Source organism: Dioscorea cayenensis, chromosome 12, assembly GCF_009730915.1.
Source record: "Dioscorea cayenensis subsp. rotundata cultivar TDr96_F1 chromosome 12, TDr96_F1_v2_PseudoChromosome.rev07_lg8_w22 25.fasta, whole genome shotgun sequence".
NCBI lineage: Eukaryota > Viridiplantae > Streptophyta > Magnoliopsida > Dioscoreales > Dioscoreaceae > Dioscorea > Dioscorea cayenensis.
Genome location: NC_052482.1, coordinates 20,481,588 through 20,500,073, shown reverse-complemented (window position 1 = coordinate 20,500,073; position 18,486 = coordinate 20,481,588). Strand labels below are relative to the sequence as shown.

The following is an 18,486-nucleotide window of genomic DNA, read 5'->3' as shown; positions in this document are numbered from 1 at the left end:
TTCTAAATTACTCATATATGTTTCCTAATTACTACCCAATACACAAAATCACCAAATTAATCTATAAGTAAATATATAATATATATTACATGAAAAATATATAAATTTATATTTATAATAATATTTTATATAAATAAATGATATTTTTTATAGCAGTGTCAGTGTCGGTGTCCTACTGTCCTATGCTGTCACAGTGTCAATATAAGAAATTTTATCTTTCAGTGATATGTTAACCATGCGAATTCATAATCTAGAAGAAATAATTATGACATTGCAGTTATTTTAATTCAATAAAATAGTAGCAAACATTGTCCTGGTAAATCAATCATTTGAGAAATTTAGTCACACAAGAGAGCTAACTCAAGATGGTTCAAGTAATGAAGAATTTAATGGATTACATGCTTCAATGGCCTGAAAAGAGACCAATTAATGGACAGAAGCATAACTAAGATTGGTTTAAACATGTAAAGAGAAACATGGGTTCTCATTCTCCAAAATTTTGATGAGCATATCATTACAAGGCAGAAACATTATCCCAACTTGTTTGATGAGAAGAACAATTGTCGTGGGTTGTTGTCGAAAATAATCATCAATCTGAGGCCAGCCGAAAAACATAATTAGATTCATCATTAAGGTAGAATACCAAAAAAAGCAGAGATTAGAAGTTATGAGACATAAAATGCAAAAGGTCAACATGGCTCACAAGCTGTTCTTCAAAGCTCAAATTATTATAGTGATGGTTCTCAAGTCCCAAATATAATCGCAAAACCCTGAATGCCGAAATGACTAGAGCATGGGCATGTGCTAACCAATTAACGAAAATAAACTTGAAAGAAAGAGAACAAAAGAAGCATATGAATTTCGATGAAGAAATACTTCTAACACGGCAAATCCAATTACATATTGGAACTATTCTAAAGGAAGTTCAGATAGCATGGAAGTAAAGTGATGTGAACCAACTTCGCTAAGCCAGAGTTACATTTGTCCAACACATATAAATTTTTTTCTGCCATTGATACCATCAACAAAGAAAACAAGTACCCAGTTAGGACTTAGTCAAACAAACAGAACAAAACTAAAGATTCATCAACAAATCATCAATGATTTTGAGTTGGGAAAATCAATCACCAAACTATTACACTATTCATGAGATAATGTCATAACAATGCTCTCTTGGAATCATGGCTGGATCAGATACAAATGCGTGTAGAATTCATTTGTGTACTTGCTTCTCTTGGAAGTTTTGGTTATTGAGTAAATACAGCCAGAGGTATGATTGGGGAATAAGACTGATCCACCTTATGTAAACATCACTACCAGGCTAAAAATATAAGGCAGTAACTGCTAAAAGAACACTTCAGGACAAATGTAATTCATCGCTAACTTCATATTCATTACTCGCTAGTTACTCGCTAGGGTGTAAGAGAATAAGGAAAAACAAGGAAGCATCCATTATCACATGTTAAGGTTAAAATAATCTCAGTAAAACTAACAAGTCACAACTAAATCCACAGTAATTAAAAGCAAAATCTAAACATAATTGAAGCAAGTCTATGCTTCAAAGATAACAAAATCAAGAGTATAGATCTAACTAGCAACAATACTGTCATTACGTACATGAACTTCTCATTAACCAAATTAACCGACAGACCTTGTCGTTAATCCAATTTAACATATAAATTGAACATGACCACTACACCCAAGCTTGTGATGCTCACATAAACATCACTTCAAAGGCTAACATGAAGTATAAGCTAACAAACAACTCCTCAGGATAAAGGTATTTCCTTCCTGGCTTAATATTCACCACACCAAATGGATATGAGTCAAGAATCATTTCTATCAATCTTAGCCTAAGTGTAAGGAAATGCAAGTATATAAGCACCCATCATTTGATTGTTACCTGTTAGCATTATAGTTATCTAAGTTTCATCAAATTCATTCCTCACACTGTTATCAAATTCAGCAAGCCTATGAATCCATTAAGAAAAGAACCAGGACTATAAATGAGGCTAGCAACAATTCAATTATTAGTTTATTACCTCCATGAACTTCTAAACATGTAAACATACTCCAATTAACCAAGAGAAGTTGCCACATTTCCATTAGCATATAATTGAATATGCAATCTTATAAACCAATATACCCAAGCTTGTGATGCTTAGAATGTCAAGCATGTATCTTTGAGAAAGAAATGCCCAATTTGTCATTACTAAATCTCAAAACGAAAAGAAAACTCACTATGATTGTGTAGCTTCTTCTCCAGTGGAACTGGGAAGGAGACCCATGTCCTCAGCTTGCAGCGTGCTAAGCAAATTGATCGCAGGCACACGAAGACACCCCAATAGATAAGAGTACACCTCCTCCTTCGTCGGCATGGTCTCAAGGGCCTGGAACTCCTCAGGACCATATACCTCCCCTTCGAACACTGCCCCAACGAAATCATTCAGCAAAAGCCCCGTCCTGCGCTGGAAATCACGGCAGGCTTTGAGGGCACCGGGGATCTCATCGGTGTGGACGAAGAGCCAGGCGTTGGCGCCGCGCATGCAAGGGTTTAGCTTGGACCAAGGGGTGTTCGCTAAGACGTTGGCAAGAACGGTGTTCTTAGCGACGAGGAGGCGAGCAGTGGGAGGGAGGGCGCCGCGGAGATCCTGGAGCTGCCGGACGGTGAGTCCATTGTACCAGATTCCGGCCACGAGATGGCATCCCTCCAGTTGCCGGCGCACTGCCTCCGCCCTGGTCCGGCGGATGGCGGCGCGGATCGAGGGAACGGCGGAGGAGGCCATTGATGGAGATCGAAGGGGAAGCTAAAGAAGGGTTTTGAGCGAGAGTGATGGTAAAATTTTTATTTATTTATTTATTTATTTATTTATTTATTTATAAATGGTTATAATTGAACGGTGTGCAATTGGAAAATATTTTTAACATTCTCTTTTTAAAAAAAAATTTAAAATATTTTTATTTTTATTTCTATATTAAATCACTGCAAATAATATATCTGTACACTGGATTATTTGTGTATAATGTAAATTAGTCTGGTATATCTACACCTTGAAAAATGGGTATTTTACATGATTACGTCATTGTAAATATGATTTATTTTTTTTCCTATATACATACATATATATATATATATATATGCAAATTCCTATTATATGGTTTTTTGGATAGTTGATTAATATCAACGTGTGTGTATATATATATAATAGAAAGAAATAAAAATATTACTAAAACCTTGTGTATTATTGTACTCTGATTTTTTGAAATTTTTTAAAATATAACATAAATCTTTTAATTTAAAAAAATAGAAGTTTGGTTACAGAGAAAGACAACATTGATTAAAGAACAAAAAGTTTTACCAAAGAAATAAAAACGGCTTAACTTGATAAATACATTTCTACAGTTTAAGAAAACGGAAAACAAAAGCTAACAATCATGTTATTGTTTTCCAAAAACCCGGGAAAAAAAAATGAACATACTATTGAATGATTTGATTTTGGGATAGTAATTTTAAAAATAGGCACAATTAATTAGTCATGCTGCTATAAAATATCAGGTGTATCTCTCCAAGAGTGCGGTCCATTAAAGAATTCTGAAAAAATATGTAACCAGTTGTCCTTTGGAAAATTGTTTCAGTTTGCATCATTCATCTAAACAAGATGCAATTTATTAATCTTTTCGGGTTGTTACCAAAACAAAAAAAAAACCTCAATAGCAGGAAGAGCCTTCAACACTCTCTTCTCAAAATATAATCAACAGCTTCCTCAACAGTGTCAACAACCTGCACAATCAAAAGAAAACCAATAAATCATGTAGTTGGAGGCAGGTCATTACTCATTCCAATAAAAGAAAATTGAAAAAAGATTGCAAGAATTCAGGAATGAGAGTGAACAAATAAGTGGGAATATGTACAACACAACCAAATCCATCAAGAACAAATTTCTTAACAACAAATGCTTATTATAAAATTATAAATGACAGCAAAAACTAAAAAGTTGAGTTTGTGTATCTTTGCATGCAAAGATATTGTGCATTATTGCAGATACCAGATCAGCAGGGTGGTCTGGATGGTTATCTTCACCACCCTTGAAAACTCCAGTCTTTGTAAGAACGGAAAACCAAGGATGTCCTGCCTGGAAGTAAATTGGGTTCAGCAAAGTGAACATATCTAAGATAAGGTTCTGCAGAGACAAACCTCTCTGGCACCTTTGATGTCTACTGAAGGGTTATCACCAATCATATAAATTTTACTGAATGAGTGTGCTTGCGCTTCATTAGTAGTAAGCTGGTTGTGGTGAATATTCAACAGAAATTGTTTGAGAGTTGCCTCTGCATTTTCAAATACAAATGGGTTCGGTTTCCCGAAGGATGTATATTCTAGAGGATCATCATGAGTTCTGCACATTTAGACTGAGTATGAGTCCACTAGTCGATTAGAAAACAGACGAAAGGCAGAACTGGAAAGTCTATTCACCTATTGAAAACAGACTCTAACGCAATCCTGAAAGCACCCATTCCAAGACGCTCAGAAGGAAACTTAGCCTGCCTTGGCATTCACATAAAAATCAGTCACCATAACTTCAAAGAGGGACTAGAAACTAGAGTCCTGGAAGTAGACCAGCCAACAAGTTATGAGCATGTCCAGTATTCCCATGAAATTACAAACATCAAAGGAAACTTGATGAGGGATGAGATTTCAAATGTCAAGCCTAAACTTACCTGGTATTCAAGATCATCAGATGCAAAGAATAAAGGTGGTTGTTGATGACCTCTTCCTTTCACGGGCAGGCCACCAAATCCCAAAATATCACAGAGCACCTGCAGAAGTGGGCCATTCATTTAAAACTTTGCCTGAGGCAGGCAACAGGTGATCCCAATTTACAGTGGGCATGGACCAAGTGTTGGTTGTTGAATAGTTATAGACCACAAAATAAATGTCATGTTATAGAAAAATTATGTAAAAGATCACTTTTAATGTGAACATAACCAACTGAGAAATATGCACAAAGAACATCTAATATTTAGATGGAAAGCTTCACTATGTAAGATCAAACACAACATGTGGCTTAAAGTGATATGCCAAGCGTCAGTCACACGGTACCAGGCCAATTGAAGCATACTGTGAGCACTGCAATAAAAAAAAAATTGCAAAAGAACACATATAACCATGTAAGTTATGTACCTGAATATCCCTTCCCCAGTCAACAGGATCACTAACAACGAACACTCCTTTCACTATTTCTGAGTGCACATCATATCTTGGCTGTGATTTCTTAGAGTCCTCATCTATTCTGTAAGCTTGCTCAACTTTCCAAGCCTTGTATGAAGATAAGGGATCAATGTCATCAAAGTAAGAAGCATACTCATCTATGGAAAGAACTTTTCTGCAAATAAAGACAAGTGTTGTAAGAAAAACAACATAAACTAAGGGCTGCCCGAGCAATAATTTAGGCAGCCACACCACAGAACCACATTGTGACAAACGAAAACCAACAATTCCTTGGACTTACTTAAAACCATATTCTGACATCACTTGAGCAGGCTCTCCTTTACCAGCAGCAACAATTAGATCATTTTCAAATCTGGCACAAGCACACACCAAACAAAATGACATGAAGACAAAACGTAATAGGTTCCAAACAAGGGACAGCTTAATAATTTATGTAAAAGAAAGGAAGGTTACTGATGCAAGATTTGAATGTGATATGTTGATCATTTTGGCTTTGTCAATAATTCATCATAAGCAGTCAAATATGTAGCCAGTGCTCACAATCATAATACCTTTGCACAAGACGTCTAAAAGGCGAATGCCCCTGCAGAATCTGTGAGACATTCAAACAAATGCAGTATACATTAGGAACTAAAACAGATAAAACTCAATTAAAGCATCAGAGGGGAGTGTATGATAGATACATCTAGTTTAGGACTGTAGATGCAAGGACCAGCAAAAATATAATGAAATGGAAAAGAACGCTTCATGGCATGATTGTTACACACGTATCCAAGAGACACAAGATAAATACTTCTTAACTTGCATTTCTTGTACAAATAACTTGAACACCAAAGTTTAGTTCTTTTTCAAGTTTGGTCTTGAAAAGCAATCAAACGAAGCATCTCTAGCATCATGAATGGTCAGGCTCTTGTTACGTCTATTTGACCATAGAACGACTAGCCATATAACCATCATAAAAAGGTACAAGTTCAGATATAAGTGTCTCTCATCCCATGGCAAGCTTTGAACTAAATCTGCTCTTGAAAATAGACAAGGTGCCTCTTGTCAGTTTCAAGGTCACCATACCAAAAACATTTGCAAATATTCAAACTAACCACCTTTAAAATGTATATACTGGAAGTTTATTGTACAACAACATGCAACCATAGTAAACTATAAAATCCTCACCTGCTGAGCTAAAATTTTAACTCCCAATAATCCACTTAACTCAACAGCCCGTGCAGATTCCGGAACACCACCTCCTTTTTTAAAAAAGAATGCCACAAGTTATTTCAAAGAAACATAGTAAATGCACAACTTTTTCTCATAGAAATTGAAATACGACAAAAAAACACTTTACTACAAGGGTGCGGTAGGATTAAGATAAACGGAAGAATAAGGTGGAGCAAGATTAAGAAAGAAGCTATCTATTCCATTATTGTGTTTGGCTCTCATTCAAAGAATAAGCCACTGCAAGACAAGGATGATTTTAGCTTATTGCAAATAAAAACTCTTAATTGGAATTAATAATCTATTCCAAGCTCTCTGTTTATTCACATTTCCTGTATGCTCACCATTGGTCAAGAACAAATAGGGGATCTTCAAGGTGCCTGCAAGGAATTTGACGGAACAAAATCACGGGTCGTAAGAGACAAAAAATAATAATAATAATAATAATAATAAAAATAATTCAATAGACTGAATGAATAAATCATCCTCGAACAAAAGTTCACACATACCATCATCGTTGTAGAGTCTTCGCAAGGCCTGAGGAGACCCTCCGATGGGATCATGGCCACGAAGAATCACACCATCAATATCGAACGCAATACCAAACGAAGGTCTGCAACACACTAACCAAAGAAATCTCAGCCAGAGAAGCCAAAAATCCGCAGAGAGAAAGGGTTAGAGACAACCTCGCGGATTGAGATTGATGCTGAGAGTGGGAACGCTGAAGGCGCTGCAGCTGCGAATGGCGTTGGATCCCGACCTTCGACGCCCTGAACACGGAGCGAAATCTCATCTCTCGATTTCAACCCCAAAGCCACGGTTGCCAATCATCTCTACCCGCCTTTCCATTGATAAATGCCGCCAGAACTGATCACCGATCTCGAGGCAGATGGACGACAATGATATTGTGTGAACTATATTCTTCATAAATAAATAAATAAATATATATATAATAATAAAATAATATTAAATGTGATTAAATATATATATATATATATATTAGATTTTTTATTTTCTTTTTTAGAGTTGTTGACAATCCGATCTTTAAGCAGAGAAGAAAATGTATAGACTTATTATGGCTATATATTAACTATAAAAATGATATAAAATTCCACCGTGAACCCAAAATAATAAGTGGATAAATTAATGTAGCCCAAAAAATTCAAGGCGTATGCTCCAATTTACCCGGCCCGAACCTGAAATGGAAGATCACCACTAAATCATCAAAATAAAATAATAATAATAATAATAATAATAATAATAATAATAATAATAATAATATAAGGATGTTTGTCACCTATTGTCTGTTTTTCCTCTGCAACCAGTGACAGAGTGATTCCTTTGTGACCTTTAACAGACCAATATCTTGTGGCCGTCTTGCCTGGTATTTCTGATCTTTGGAATTACCAACTGGGCCAGTCCCATGTCCAGTATTAACTTCAAGACCCAGTTCATCCTGGAGAACTTTGATGATTGCATGTTGCACATCTGATTCATGATTGGCAGCATCATTCGCATACTTCCCGATCCCGGAGATGATGAGAATGTCATCTTCGATGGGTTTTCCTGTAATAGAAATTAAAGATCTTGAGTTTTTAATGTAGAAGAGACACTGCAAGACTGAAAGAACTAAACACAATTTAACATCTGTTAATAAATAGAAAACCATTCTTACCTGATTGATACCTCTCTTTGATCATTCTCAAGACTGAAAGAACAATAATCCTAGCTTCAACCTGTAAGTTTATTATTGTAAATGGTTTAGCAAACTATAGATGGTAGTGTTAAGCAGGAAGCAGGATATAAACAACCAGTAGAGTTAACTGTAAATACAACAAGATGGAGGACCCAGCTTTTGATATGTATGTTATCATCAAGTTGCACATACTCTGGCTGATATAAGGCTTTACCCTACCAAGTCCCGACTTCGATGTTGTACATACATTAAGAGTGATTGAACACTGAACATGAAGCAATAGCAACCTTATGCTGTGTTTCATTCTTCCATGATAACTATGGAGTGTAAAGGACAGATGGTGTTACCCAAACAAGTGACATATGGATTTGGATGCTGACACAAACTCATTTTGATATTAAATAAGGAACCGCAAGATGGTTTTACAAGCACTCATCTGGTATTTTCATGAAATCCTAATGATTGAATTCCTAAGAGGGTCATTGATTCTGATGTTCCAAAAGGGCTTTATCCCCTTGTGAGCACAGACATTAACTACCCATTTTCACTAATTCCCCATGGAGAGAGCTTATTTAGAACATTCACAAATCAGTAAACTTTGGTAAACTCGAGTTCCCTGTCATGCTCAATAGCTAACAAAAGAAGCAGATATCAAAGTCACATACTGCACTTAGACTAACCTTTGTAAGGCCTCGAATATCAATAGCTTGGTTGTCACCAACATCTTTTTGCAAATGAGTTGCTACCTTCTCGATAAGCAAGCTGTAAGGCTTCTTCATAGTGTGAGAACGACCAGCACCAGCTAGAATCTTATTTTGATTGCCACCAGATAATACGCCTTCACACCATTCCTCAAGTAATTCCTCAAGATGATAATCAATAGAATTGTAGCTGTGACAGGAATGTTATAATATTAGTCCAGGAAAACATTATATTTATTTGTACAATATTGAAAAGAAACTGAAAAACATACATAGGTTCTCAAACAAACAGCAATTCAGCATACTCCACTTCTAGATGCAGAATGTACAAAAGATAATACTTGCTTAATTTAATGCAATATAATCAGCATTTGGTTAAAGAAATTTAAAATTAAAAAAAAACAAACAAACAAACAAACAAAAATCTTTTTTAAGTCTGGATGCAGGATATGGATAGAAACTTGCCTAAAACTACATCATAACCATTTTTTTCATCACATTTAAATACATGCATCAATTGGCACAATTTTCCAAGAGAGAAATTAAGACAACAGAGAATAAATTCAAGATCGACATGTATACACATCTGTAGGAAGCCAAAAAAGATTCTTCATACCCCGCTTTCCTCATGTCCTGATACATGGCTAGGCATTGTTGAACATCATGCAATGATCCATATCGAGTAAGAGCTCTTAAAAGCGTATTATATGTCACCTGAAATACCATTTCACAAAGGGCTGACTTAATTCTTCACCCAAAATGAGATCTCATCATGGTCAAGGCAAAACACTCGAAGCAAAAAAAATAAAGATATTGGCAGAATTCTACTGCAATTCAGCAAGCATCACAAGATAAGATATAAAACTGAGCGTGGCAGCAACATAGAACGTGTAATAAAGTTATGGTGGCCACTTGATAGAGAATAGCATCCGGGTTCGCATAAAAGACAAACTTGCCTATTTTCATTATGAGCTAAAGGAAGACTGGAACACAAATTGGACGGCAATACATGTTGATGAATTGGAAATGAGGACAAGAATGTCAGAATGTGGTACAAGAGTGGTAGATAAAAGACACAAGGGAAATTTCATGTGAATGTATAGGAAGACAAAGGCATACGTACACCAGTCAAATATCAAGCATAAAGATTTGCATAATCGAAACAAAAACTGTTTCTGAAACAGCAAGACATTACATACCCATTAACTAGCGTAAGAGAAAAGACACCCAAAGATGCCCTCACAAAGTTGGCCAGACACAATAGTGAGCTCATTTTATTTCATCAGGGCCTCAAGTTATCTTTTTGGTTGACGGAGATAATGCCTTGAAATAATAATAGATGCTAGTCTATGTCTGTTATTGGACAGATGTTCTAGTTGCTCGCAACTCTTTGTCAAAAAATAAATATATAAATAGATAAATCAACAAGACTGACAATTAATTGTCAATTATCATGACAAGAGGCTCACCAAATTGGGTTGAATTTTATGTCTTTTCATCTCTTCAAATAAAATGAATGCCATCTTTGGGTTTTCATTTTCCACACAAGCCTGCAAAATAATTATAAAGCTGACAAAAGCAGGTTGAAAACATCTAACTTTCTAAATAATGACAGCAAGAATCTTCACCAAATAAAAGTTAAATAAACAAACCCATCTATTCTACACCATTACCTCTTCAAAAATGTAGATTTTATAGACATAATTTAGCCGATCCTCAAAGCCTCATTTTTTATTGCCACTTGCATTATTTACTCCCTCATCTTGATATTGGAAGAAATTTGAAACTCTTTGATTAAAAATATGTCATTTCTAAAGAATTGTAAAAATCAACACAAAGTTGAAGACATTTACATAGAAACAATTCTTACTGTCACCAGATTTGTCAAATTATGGAATAAATCTTAAGTCCTTTTTTTCCTTCAAATGGGGTTGATCAGTTGTAGAAAAAGCATTAAGATCAAAACAATCAAAGAATGTTCCTAGATAGCATTTTCTCGAAATTATCTTTCTTAAATTGTTCTGTTCATCTTTGCAGTTCAGGGTTTCAGCTGGTATTGATTTTCTCTTACATCCTAAGTAGAAATCCAATATTCAACAACTTTTAACTTATATATTTTTAAACATGTTACCAGTTACATGTGAATAGTGAATATCAAGACAAAACTTGTTAAAATTATTAGGGTACTTGGATCCTAGAAAATAAAGGCACATAGGAATAGAAGCAGGTTGTAATCTCCATAATTCAAAGTAATTGAAGAGGGATATCAAACTCAAATTAGTATATAAAATTCTCTCAACCTTAATTGCTGTAGTGTATGCAATAACATCAGGCTTAATTCCAAATCTATGCATCGTTTTGAATGCCTGTATCAAAAAACAAAGTTACTATTAGCTTAAGAAAAATAAATGACAGATACTATAAAGCATGCTCAAGCAGAAAGTTTGATCAACAAGAAAGGGGAAACAAACAACAGCCAGAGTCAGTTATTAAAATATACTCCATCCTAATTATACATTAAACAAAAGAGAAGATATGCATGAATTCTAGAAGCAACCTGAGTTCATATTTTTACATGGGGTGTTATAAACAAAATTGTATCTCAAAGAAATTAGAGAGGGAACGTCTTATATGCATATAGTATGTCAAGCCAAGATTGTATACAGACATATTTATGGATCTTGAATATCTTCATCTTACTTCTTATAAAAAAGTATGAAGCATCAAAGCAAGTAAGCAACTACAACAAGAAAATGTCAAAAGTATAATTAACATTATAAATTTAGAAACTATATGGTCTAGCAGAGTGTACCTTCCAAGCAAAGATATAGCAGAAAAAATTTGAGGCTCAAACTAACCTGTATGGCACCCCAAATGTCTTGAGATGTCCCATAGATATTAATCAAGATAGACCAGCTGATATGGTTGGGCGAAAGGTCCATTATTTTCATTTCATCCATCAGGGATTTTGCTCGGTAGTGATCAGAACCACAGGCCTTCATTAGAATGTTAAACGTAGCAACAGTTGGTCTGAAGGGAACAACTACCATGTTGCCTAAAGGTTTTGAATCATATAAACAGATTGACTGAGTATCACCATCTCCAGTAAGTTGATCTAGTAATGAGGAATCATGAATATTGTCATGCTCCCTCTTCTTCATATTCTGAAAAACTTTAAATCCACTCTCTTTCCAAGTATAGAAAAGTCGAAAAGCTCTGTCATACTGGCATGACTCAACAAAAGCATTAAGCAGAATGTTACAACACTGAGCATTGGGTGCACATCCAGCTCGAATCATTTTTTCAAACATCTGCAAAGCACGATCTACATCACCAGCATTAGTGAAAGCACTGATTAATGAAGACCATGTTACTATATTAAGATCAACACCAGCCCAAAGCATGTCTTCTTTTACATTCAAAGCCATTTGCGACAATTTTGCATCTGCAAATACCTAGACAAGTGGAAAAGTTGTGAGATAAGATTGGATTAGGAAGGGCAAGGGTAAAAAATGTAAGAAAAAGGAGAGGATTTAAGGATGCCATCTGAGCTGAAATACAACAGACTTTTATCATTGTACTGTATGTGATAACATCCAATTTGAAGACACCCATTGATTGCAGGTCTTTCATCTCCTTATACACATCTTGGGCTAAATCAACTCTTTTCGCATTGCAACAAGCCTTCAAGATTATGTTATAAGATGCCAGATCCAGAGTGACACATAAAGCCTAATAAATGGTAAAATTAAGTTAGCAGAACACACTAACAAAGTCATGGTTAACTGGAAACTAAATATTCAATAGTTTTTGTAACACAACAAAACACAAATTTATGAAAGAAAAATAGTTCACTGGAAGAGAAGAAAAGCAAGATGTAAGTCTGAAAAGATTACATGCTCCAAAAAGCCACTAAAGCATCTTTAACAGAAGATTGTAAGATCATATCCACAAGGATAACTAAAGCCAATATTCTAGGGTAAAGAAGACCTTATGTTCAGCTATGAGATAGCATAATTGATAATATGGGAACTACCATACATTCTAAAATGTAAATTTAAGGTGAAGCTCAAAAGCAAGTATACAATGAGATGCACCAGAAATGCAAAAAACAGAAGAAAAGGAAACATAAAACAAAGAATGTGACAAAATGATTGAAGACTTCTTAGCCAAATATTATACAAGAGCGTACCTATATATGTGATCCTATATATACTTTCTCTTGATACATAACTGACTGCATATCTCATGAACAATCTCGAAGATGCAAACAAAAAAACACAGTTGAGGCTATCAACCAACCTAAGTACTAATTCTGTGTGAGGAAAACAGATTATATGACATAGACAAAAGAAAAAGAAAACCAAAAACAGCACCTACCTATAAATGCCAACATTAGAAAGAAGAAGATTTCATTACTTGCATATGTCTGTAAACATGCAAGGTGTAGCTCAAATCACGGGCATTGACATTCATAAGGCTGTTGAAGACGTAGGTGTTTGGTGTGATCTTCTGAGCGAGCAACTCCTACATTAGATCCTCCAAATATAAAAAATCAAACATCATAACAGCATCAAAAGAATTAAAATCCATACAGAAGCAAAATTTGAGACTACTAGCAAAAATTATATCCATATGGCCCCTAAGTAAAACAAACGCACATCTGGATATTTCATCCTGAGAAATTGGCATATTGTGTAACAAATTATGCTGTGCTGCTAATTAAGTAATTATCCATCTCCAGGGGGAGGCATGCATCCAGAAATGAAAAATAATACTCTTATTACATGAAAAGTTTAGCGTATACATCCTTCTTTTACCTCACCGAAGAATCCTGTCTTTTATACTTCTATGGTTAAATAGCATGCATGAAATCATAAAGGACCTACAAATCTAGCTTAAGATTTAGATCCATATCCCATCAGTAGCCAAGAACAAATCTCTCTTTCAATAGTTCCTCTGCTTCCACAAGACAGTTTGCAGCGCATAAGTAATCCTGACTTAAATCTGAAGTGCTGAAGTAATCCTACTTGACGAACATGCCATGATTTGCATAGCAAGATATTGGAAAAGCTTTGACAGCCATCTTTAATATTGTTTCTCACTAAGATAAATTTGCTTTGAGCAGGAAAAATTGCAGCTCATATAGTAAACAAGGCAACTTAGTGCAGAAGTGTCCCACTAGTCAATTTCAGGAAGGAATATGACAGTTCAAGATGAAAATCACCAATTAAACTTGAGAAGGAAAGTGAAGGCAAAAGATGAAATGCTTATGCACATACATGAGAACATCAAGTAATTTGGCTTAATAAAACTCACATGGTATTATCTGCGAACCAGAAATACCATCATTTTCATATGTCAGAGTGTAAACCAACTTAAAACAATCATCTTACCTCAAAAATACTCCTGGATTTCAATAAATCTCCACAAAGTCCACAAATATCAATTATACTGCGGCAAGCAAACATGTTATAGCCACCACAAGTTTCTTTAATTGCTTCAAAAGTTCTTATGGCTGATTTTAAGTCACGTTTCTTCCCAAATTCATTCATGACGGAACATAGAAGCAGTTGGGCATGGGGAAATATGCTTGCATATCTGCAAATACATGCCTACCCGTTAAACAGTATACTTGACTAGCAAGCACGATAGAAGTAAAGATCCCTTGACCATTTTGATAGTAAAGCAAAAATGTACATAATTCTAATTGTCACAATGCAAAAAAGTTCATAAAATACAGCTTTCTGTAGCAAGAGAGAATGATGACACAAGGTTGACAAGAATTAGTGCAAAGTTGCAAACCATTCTACCTGCTTACCTTATAACCTCTGCTTTGGAGACAAAAGAACAACCTTGAATGGCCAACTAAAATATGCAAGAAGTTTCTATGTGTGTGATCACATTAACAATCTTGAGCTAATCAATGTATGGTAAAACCTTAAAGAAAAGACCCCTTGCTTAGTTTTACCTGACAGCCATTTCTACATTACGCCTCTGGACAAATATCCTCAATACAACATCAGGATCAACAACTTCTTTAACAAAGAACTGATAATCTGGAGACATGAAAACAACTAAACAATCAAATGATAACTTCTTTTCAGCTAAAAAGCAATTGAAAACTACCAAATCCCTCACTTACCAGCCAGAGTTTCCATTATCTCCACAAACTCGTCCAACCTTCTTCTTTCCACTAACCTCCGGCACTCCACCCCCAAAGCTTCAATCGCAGCCTCGTCAAAGAACGAAGAAGGACAAAAGCCGAGCCTGTGAGCCCCATTCAAGAAATCAAGAACCACATTAAGACCCCCATTCCGCAATACATCATAGATCCCACTGGAGATCATCCGGGTGTCAACACGGGCCACGAACTGCGACGACTCGGCAGCGACGGCGTCAGAGGTGAGGACGCTCTCGGCGATCATAAGGAAGTCAGTGAAGCGACCACCCCGGGCGATCTTCGAGGCGAGGCGAGCGTAGTACTTGAGGAGACGACGGGTGGAGGGTTCGGAGGAGGAGGCAGGAGAGGTGAGGTCGATGCGGACATCGGAAAGCAGGGGTTGCGGCGAGAGGCGAAGGCTACGGCGAGAGGAGCGGCGGGGAGGGGATGAGGGTTTGGAGAGAGAGGAGGAAGGAGGGAGGTGGAGAGAAGAGGAGACGATGACGCCAAGCTCCGCCATTGTTGAGCTCTGGGTCACCCGCGCGATTGGGAGGAGGGAAAGAAAGAAAGAGGACACTATAAAGATATCATAAGAGCTGTGCTTTGAGATTAGGAAAGAAAAAGATATTTTGAGGAAATTTGGCGGCTTTGATTGGATACGAGGAATGGAACAGCTTGCGTTGTTATTAATTATTATGATGTAATAATTAATAATAATAATAATAAAGCAGTGGAAACAAATAAAGCAGAAGCGACAAGAAAAAAAAAAAGACAGTCTAGCAGGTGTAATAATTAATAATAATAATAATAAAGCAGGGGAAACAAATAAAGCAGAAGCGACAAGAAAAAAAAAGACAGTCTAGCAGGTGAAAAACCACCGTCTAATAGAACAAACCTGCTAAGACTACAAAAAAAAAAAACCTCTCACTCCAAAGCTGGGATTATGATCTATCTCGCGAGATTGATGAAAAGCTCTTATGCTGATGAAGTTGAGGAAGTGTTTTATCTTCTTAGAAGCCTAGTTGAGAGATTGATATGGTTGTCCGAAGCTGTAGAAAACCAAGAAAAAAGCATATTAGTAATTTTAATCATTATAGACTAAAAAAGGCAAAGTATCAAGTTGAAATATATGTTTGTTGCGTTCAAGCCATATGTTTTTTATACCCTTTTCAATCTTATTTTTTTTAAAAAAATTAGTCTTTTGTTTATATATATTGATATATTGACAAAAACCACACATGTCACCAACAAAGGGTTGTTAAAGAAATAAATATGTAATTCTCTAGGGGAATACAATGTGGGACGGATTAATACTCGGGAGCTAATGATACCTTACCACATGTGCCCAAGATGATATATCATATATCATAACTCTATAATAGTAAATATCTTGTCTTATAACTTTAAAGAAGTAGAGAATATAACTCCTCCCACAAAAGACATAAATAATAAATAAATAGTACTGCTAAAATATTTCTACAAAATCTGTACAGAGTTATGCAGTATTATAACATGGATATCCGATTCTATACCACTCACCTACCATTCGGATGACTTATCACTTCATCATTTAGTGGTTTTCATATATTTTTGTTTTAAACTATGGCCCAAAAAAAATAATAATAATAAAAATAAATAATAAAGACTAGGTTTGCTGTTTGGAGCACCACAGCTGATACAATCCACGTTGGATGGGGCCCACTTTATCCACATCAGACACTCAAAGAATAAGGGAATGGCCATGAATGAAGGAGAAACCCCTTCTTCTCAGTCTCAAACTTCCAATCACTTCCCCACTGTTTCACTGGCTTCCTCGCCATGAATCTGGGCGTGAGAAGGTTAGCAGCTAGGGGTCCCCTTCTCCCTCGCTGTTCCAAAGATGGCTCTTCATCACGAGACAATGGGAAGAATGACAACGGTAATCAATTCCCCAATTTTTTCATCAATTTTCAGGATTAATGGTTTGATATGTATTAGATTTGTGTCAAATTTTGGATTGCATGAACTCTTTTGTGGCAGAGAGTTGTAGAAAGAGATTGATTGCATGAAAGATGTGATTTTGGACCTTAGAAGAGATAGAGATTGTTTGTTGTTGAAGGGATTTTGTTTTCATAGATAAATGGAAGAGATTGCACTGATTAAAGCTTCTTATGTTTGTCTGAAACATGAATTTGATTTGATTCCATTTATTCAACTTTGCATTGATTTTGCATTGTTTTAGAGTTGTCATTTATGAATGTGTGTTTTGATTTTGATTACCAAAAATAAAATTAACAAAAAAGGAAGAAGCTTTATATATTGGAACATTGAACTCATTTTGAGCAAAAGAAGACGAGATTTGGAAAGCAAAGAAAAATGTCAATTAGTTTGTTATTGTAATTCAAGAGTTAGCATGTATTGAGTATATGCTACTCATTGCAGTAATAAGAGAGATTATTCATTGTCAGAGTTGTGTACATGAAGAAAATACAATGGATGGACAAATGAAAAAAAAAAATTGTACTAATGAAAGCTTATGATATTTGTATGATAGATGAGTTTGTTTCAATCCCATGTATTCAACTTTGCATAGATTGTGCATTGTTTAAGAGCTCTCAAATCTAAATATTTATTTCTGCATTTCATGGTTTACAGTAATAGATTGCTCCAAGAGAAAAAGATATTTATTGAATCATTTAAAGTGATTTCTGAACTCTTGTGGCAGTGAATTGCTTAAAGAAACTGATTGTGAAGCTAAAAAATTAATGAATTTTATGTTAAGTCTATGCTGTTATTATGCCAAGAGAGAGATCATTTATTTATTCTTAAAGTGTCAACAAAACCTTATAATAACTCTTCTATTATAGATGAATTGTATTTGATTCCATTCCATGTTCAACTTTTTCCATATTTGGTGAAGTTTTTGCAAGCTCTAAAATCTGAATGTTTATTTTATTCCTGCAAATCAGGTGATGAAACATCCAGAGACTGGGACAAAGCATGGTCAAGTTTCAGAAATAAAGGGAAGAAATCAGCAATGAGAAAAAAAGCAAAGAAATCTCTATTTTCACAATTCAATGCAGACAAGTATGTGAGCTGGAATCCCCGTCGCTCCGAATATCCATTATCGGAGGAAATCGATCCTATCAAAAGAACAGAGAGATCAAATCTGAAGTTATGGACAAGTCCTCAATTCACTTTGGCAGGTGCCATTGTTGTTGTGACAATGCTCATTGTTTACTCCCTCAGTGTTCCACTCAAGTGAGCATCATCCTCTTCTTTATGAATCTTTAATTCAATAAGAAGAATGATGTTTGTAACTTTGTTAAAAAAAAAAAAAAGAAACTTGAAATTGTGTATTTTGGTTTATTAGTACTTGTCATCCTAGTTTCCATCAGATACAATATTTTCTTATTTTTTGAATTGAATATCTTACCTATGGACAATTCCTCAATATACTGTTCATATTCACAAAACACTTTTTTTAATTATATATAAATATATA

The 18,486-nt window shown here is 35.4% G+C and overlaps 4 protein-coding genes across 5 annotated transcripts; 1 reads left to right on the top strand and 3 right to left on the bottom strand.

The window, feature by feature from the left end:
- Nucleotides 1-286: 286 nt before the first annotated feature.
- LOC120273045 (50S ribosomal protein L10, chloroplastic-like) lies at nt 287-2,830 on the bottom strand. Its single transcript, XM_039279682.1, has 2 exons — nt 2,242-2,830; nt 287-594 (listed from the first exon to the last, which is right to left on the bottom strand). Coding segments are annotated over exons 1-2 (546 nt in total). The 5' UTR covers nt 2,787-2,830; the 3' UTR covers nt 287-593.
- A 757-nt stretch (nt 2,831-3,587) lies between these two features.
- Nucleotides 3,588-7,406, bottom strand: LOC120273509 (uncharacterized protein YKR070W). The gene is made up of 12 exons (XM_039280143.1): nt 7,129-7,406; nt 6,952-7,055; nt 6,787-6,822; nt 6,401-6,474; nt 5,782-5,822; nt 5,511-5,582; nt 5,183-5,384; nt 4,720-4,818; nt 4,475-4,542; nt 4,196-4,397; nt 4,047-4,133; nt 3,588-3,781 (listed from the first exon to the last, which is right to left on the bottom strand). Exons 1-12 carry the CDS (start codon nt 7,233-7,235, stop codon nt 3,728-3,730), a joined length of 1,146 nt encoding a protein of 381 aa, XP_039136077.1. The 5' UTR covers nt 7,236-7,406; the 3' UTR covers nt 3,588-3,727.
- A 97-nt stretch (nt 7,407-7,503) lies between these two features.
- LOC120273508 (pentatricopeptide repeat-containing protein At5g02830, chloroplastic) lies at nt 7,504-15,544 on the bottom strand. Of its 2 annotated transcripts, none has more exons than XM_039280142.1 (13): nt 14,985-15,544; nt 14,811-14,898; nt 14,236-14,440; nt 13,259-13,366; nt 12,407-12,571; nt 11,698-12,294; nt 11,140-11,205; nt 10,309-10,389; nt 9,456-9,553; nt 8,819-9,029; nt 8,118-8,178; nt 7,740-8,008; nt 7,504-7,657 (listed from the first exon to the last, which is right to left on the bottom strand). In XM_039280142.1, exons 1-12 carry the CDS (start codon nt 15,520-15,522, stop codon nt 7,740-7,742), a joined length of 2,487 nt encoding a protein of 828 aa, XP_039136076.1. In that variant the 5' UTR covers nt 15,523-15,544; the 3' UTR covers nt 7,504-7,657. The 2 variants fall into 2 exon arrangements, with proteins under 2 accessions (XP_039136076.1, XP_039136074.1); XM_039280140.1 differs by having other exon boundaries at nt 7,504-7,638.
- A 1,224-nt stretch (nt 15,545-16,768) lies between these two features.
- LOC120273895 lies at nt 16,769-18,378 on the top strand. The gene is made up of 2 exons (XM_039280636.1): nt 16,769-16,920; nt 17,951-18,378. Exons 1-2 carry the CDS (start codon nt 16,821-16,823, stop codon nt 18,244-18,246), a joined length of 396 nt encoding a protein of 131 aa, XP_039136570.1. The 5' UTR covers nt 16,769-16,820; the 3' UTR covers nt 18,247-18,378.
- The last annotated feature ends 108 nt before the right edge of the window (nt 18,379-18,486 follow it).

Excerpts from the sequence above, each read along its gene's own strand:
- LOC120273045 (XM_039279682.1), bottom strand. The coding sequence starts at position 2,786 with ATGGCCTCCTCCGCCGTTCCCTCGATCCGCGCCGCCATCCGCCGGACC.
- LOC120273509 (XM_039280143.1), bottom strand. The coding sequence starts at position 7,235 with ATGAGATTTCGCTCCGTGTTCAGGGCGTCGAAGGTCGGGATCCAACGC. Across the intron at positions 5,583-5,781 it reads TTTAGACGTCTTGTGCAAAG|ATTTGAAAATGATCTAATTG; the intron begins GTATTATGATTG and ends TGCTTGTGCCAG. Across the intron at positions 3,782-4,046 it reads CAGACCACCCTGCTGATCTG|GTTGTTGACACTGTTGAGGA; the intron begins GTATCTGCAATA and ends TTGATTGTGCAG.
- LOC120273508 (XM_039280142.1), bottom strand. The coding sequence starts at position 15,522 with ATGGCGGAGCTTGGCGTCATCGTCTCCTCTTCTCTCCACCTCCCTCCT. Across the intron at positions 14,441-14,810 it reads AATGTAGAAATGGCTGTCAG|ATATGCAAGCATATTTCCCC; the intron begins GTAAAACTAAGC and ends ATGTATTTGCAG. Across the intron at positions 10,390-11,139 it reads CATACACTACAGCAATTAAG|GCTTGTGTGGAAAATGAAAA; the intron begins GTTGAGAGAATT and ends ATTATTTTGCAG.
- LOC120273895 (XM_039280636.1), top strand. The coding sequence starts at position 16,821 with ATGAATCTGGGCGTGAGAAGGTTAGCAGCTAGGGGTCCCCTTCTCCCT. Across the intron at positions 16,921-17,950 it reads CAATGGGAAGAATGACAACG|GTGATGAAACATCCAGAGAC; the intron begins GTAATCAATTCC and ends CCTGCAAATCAG.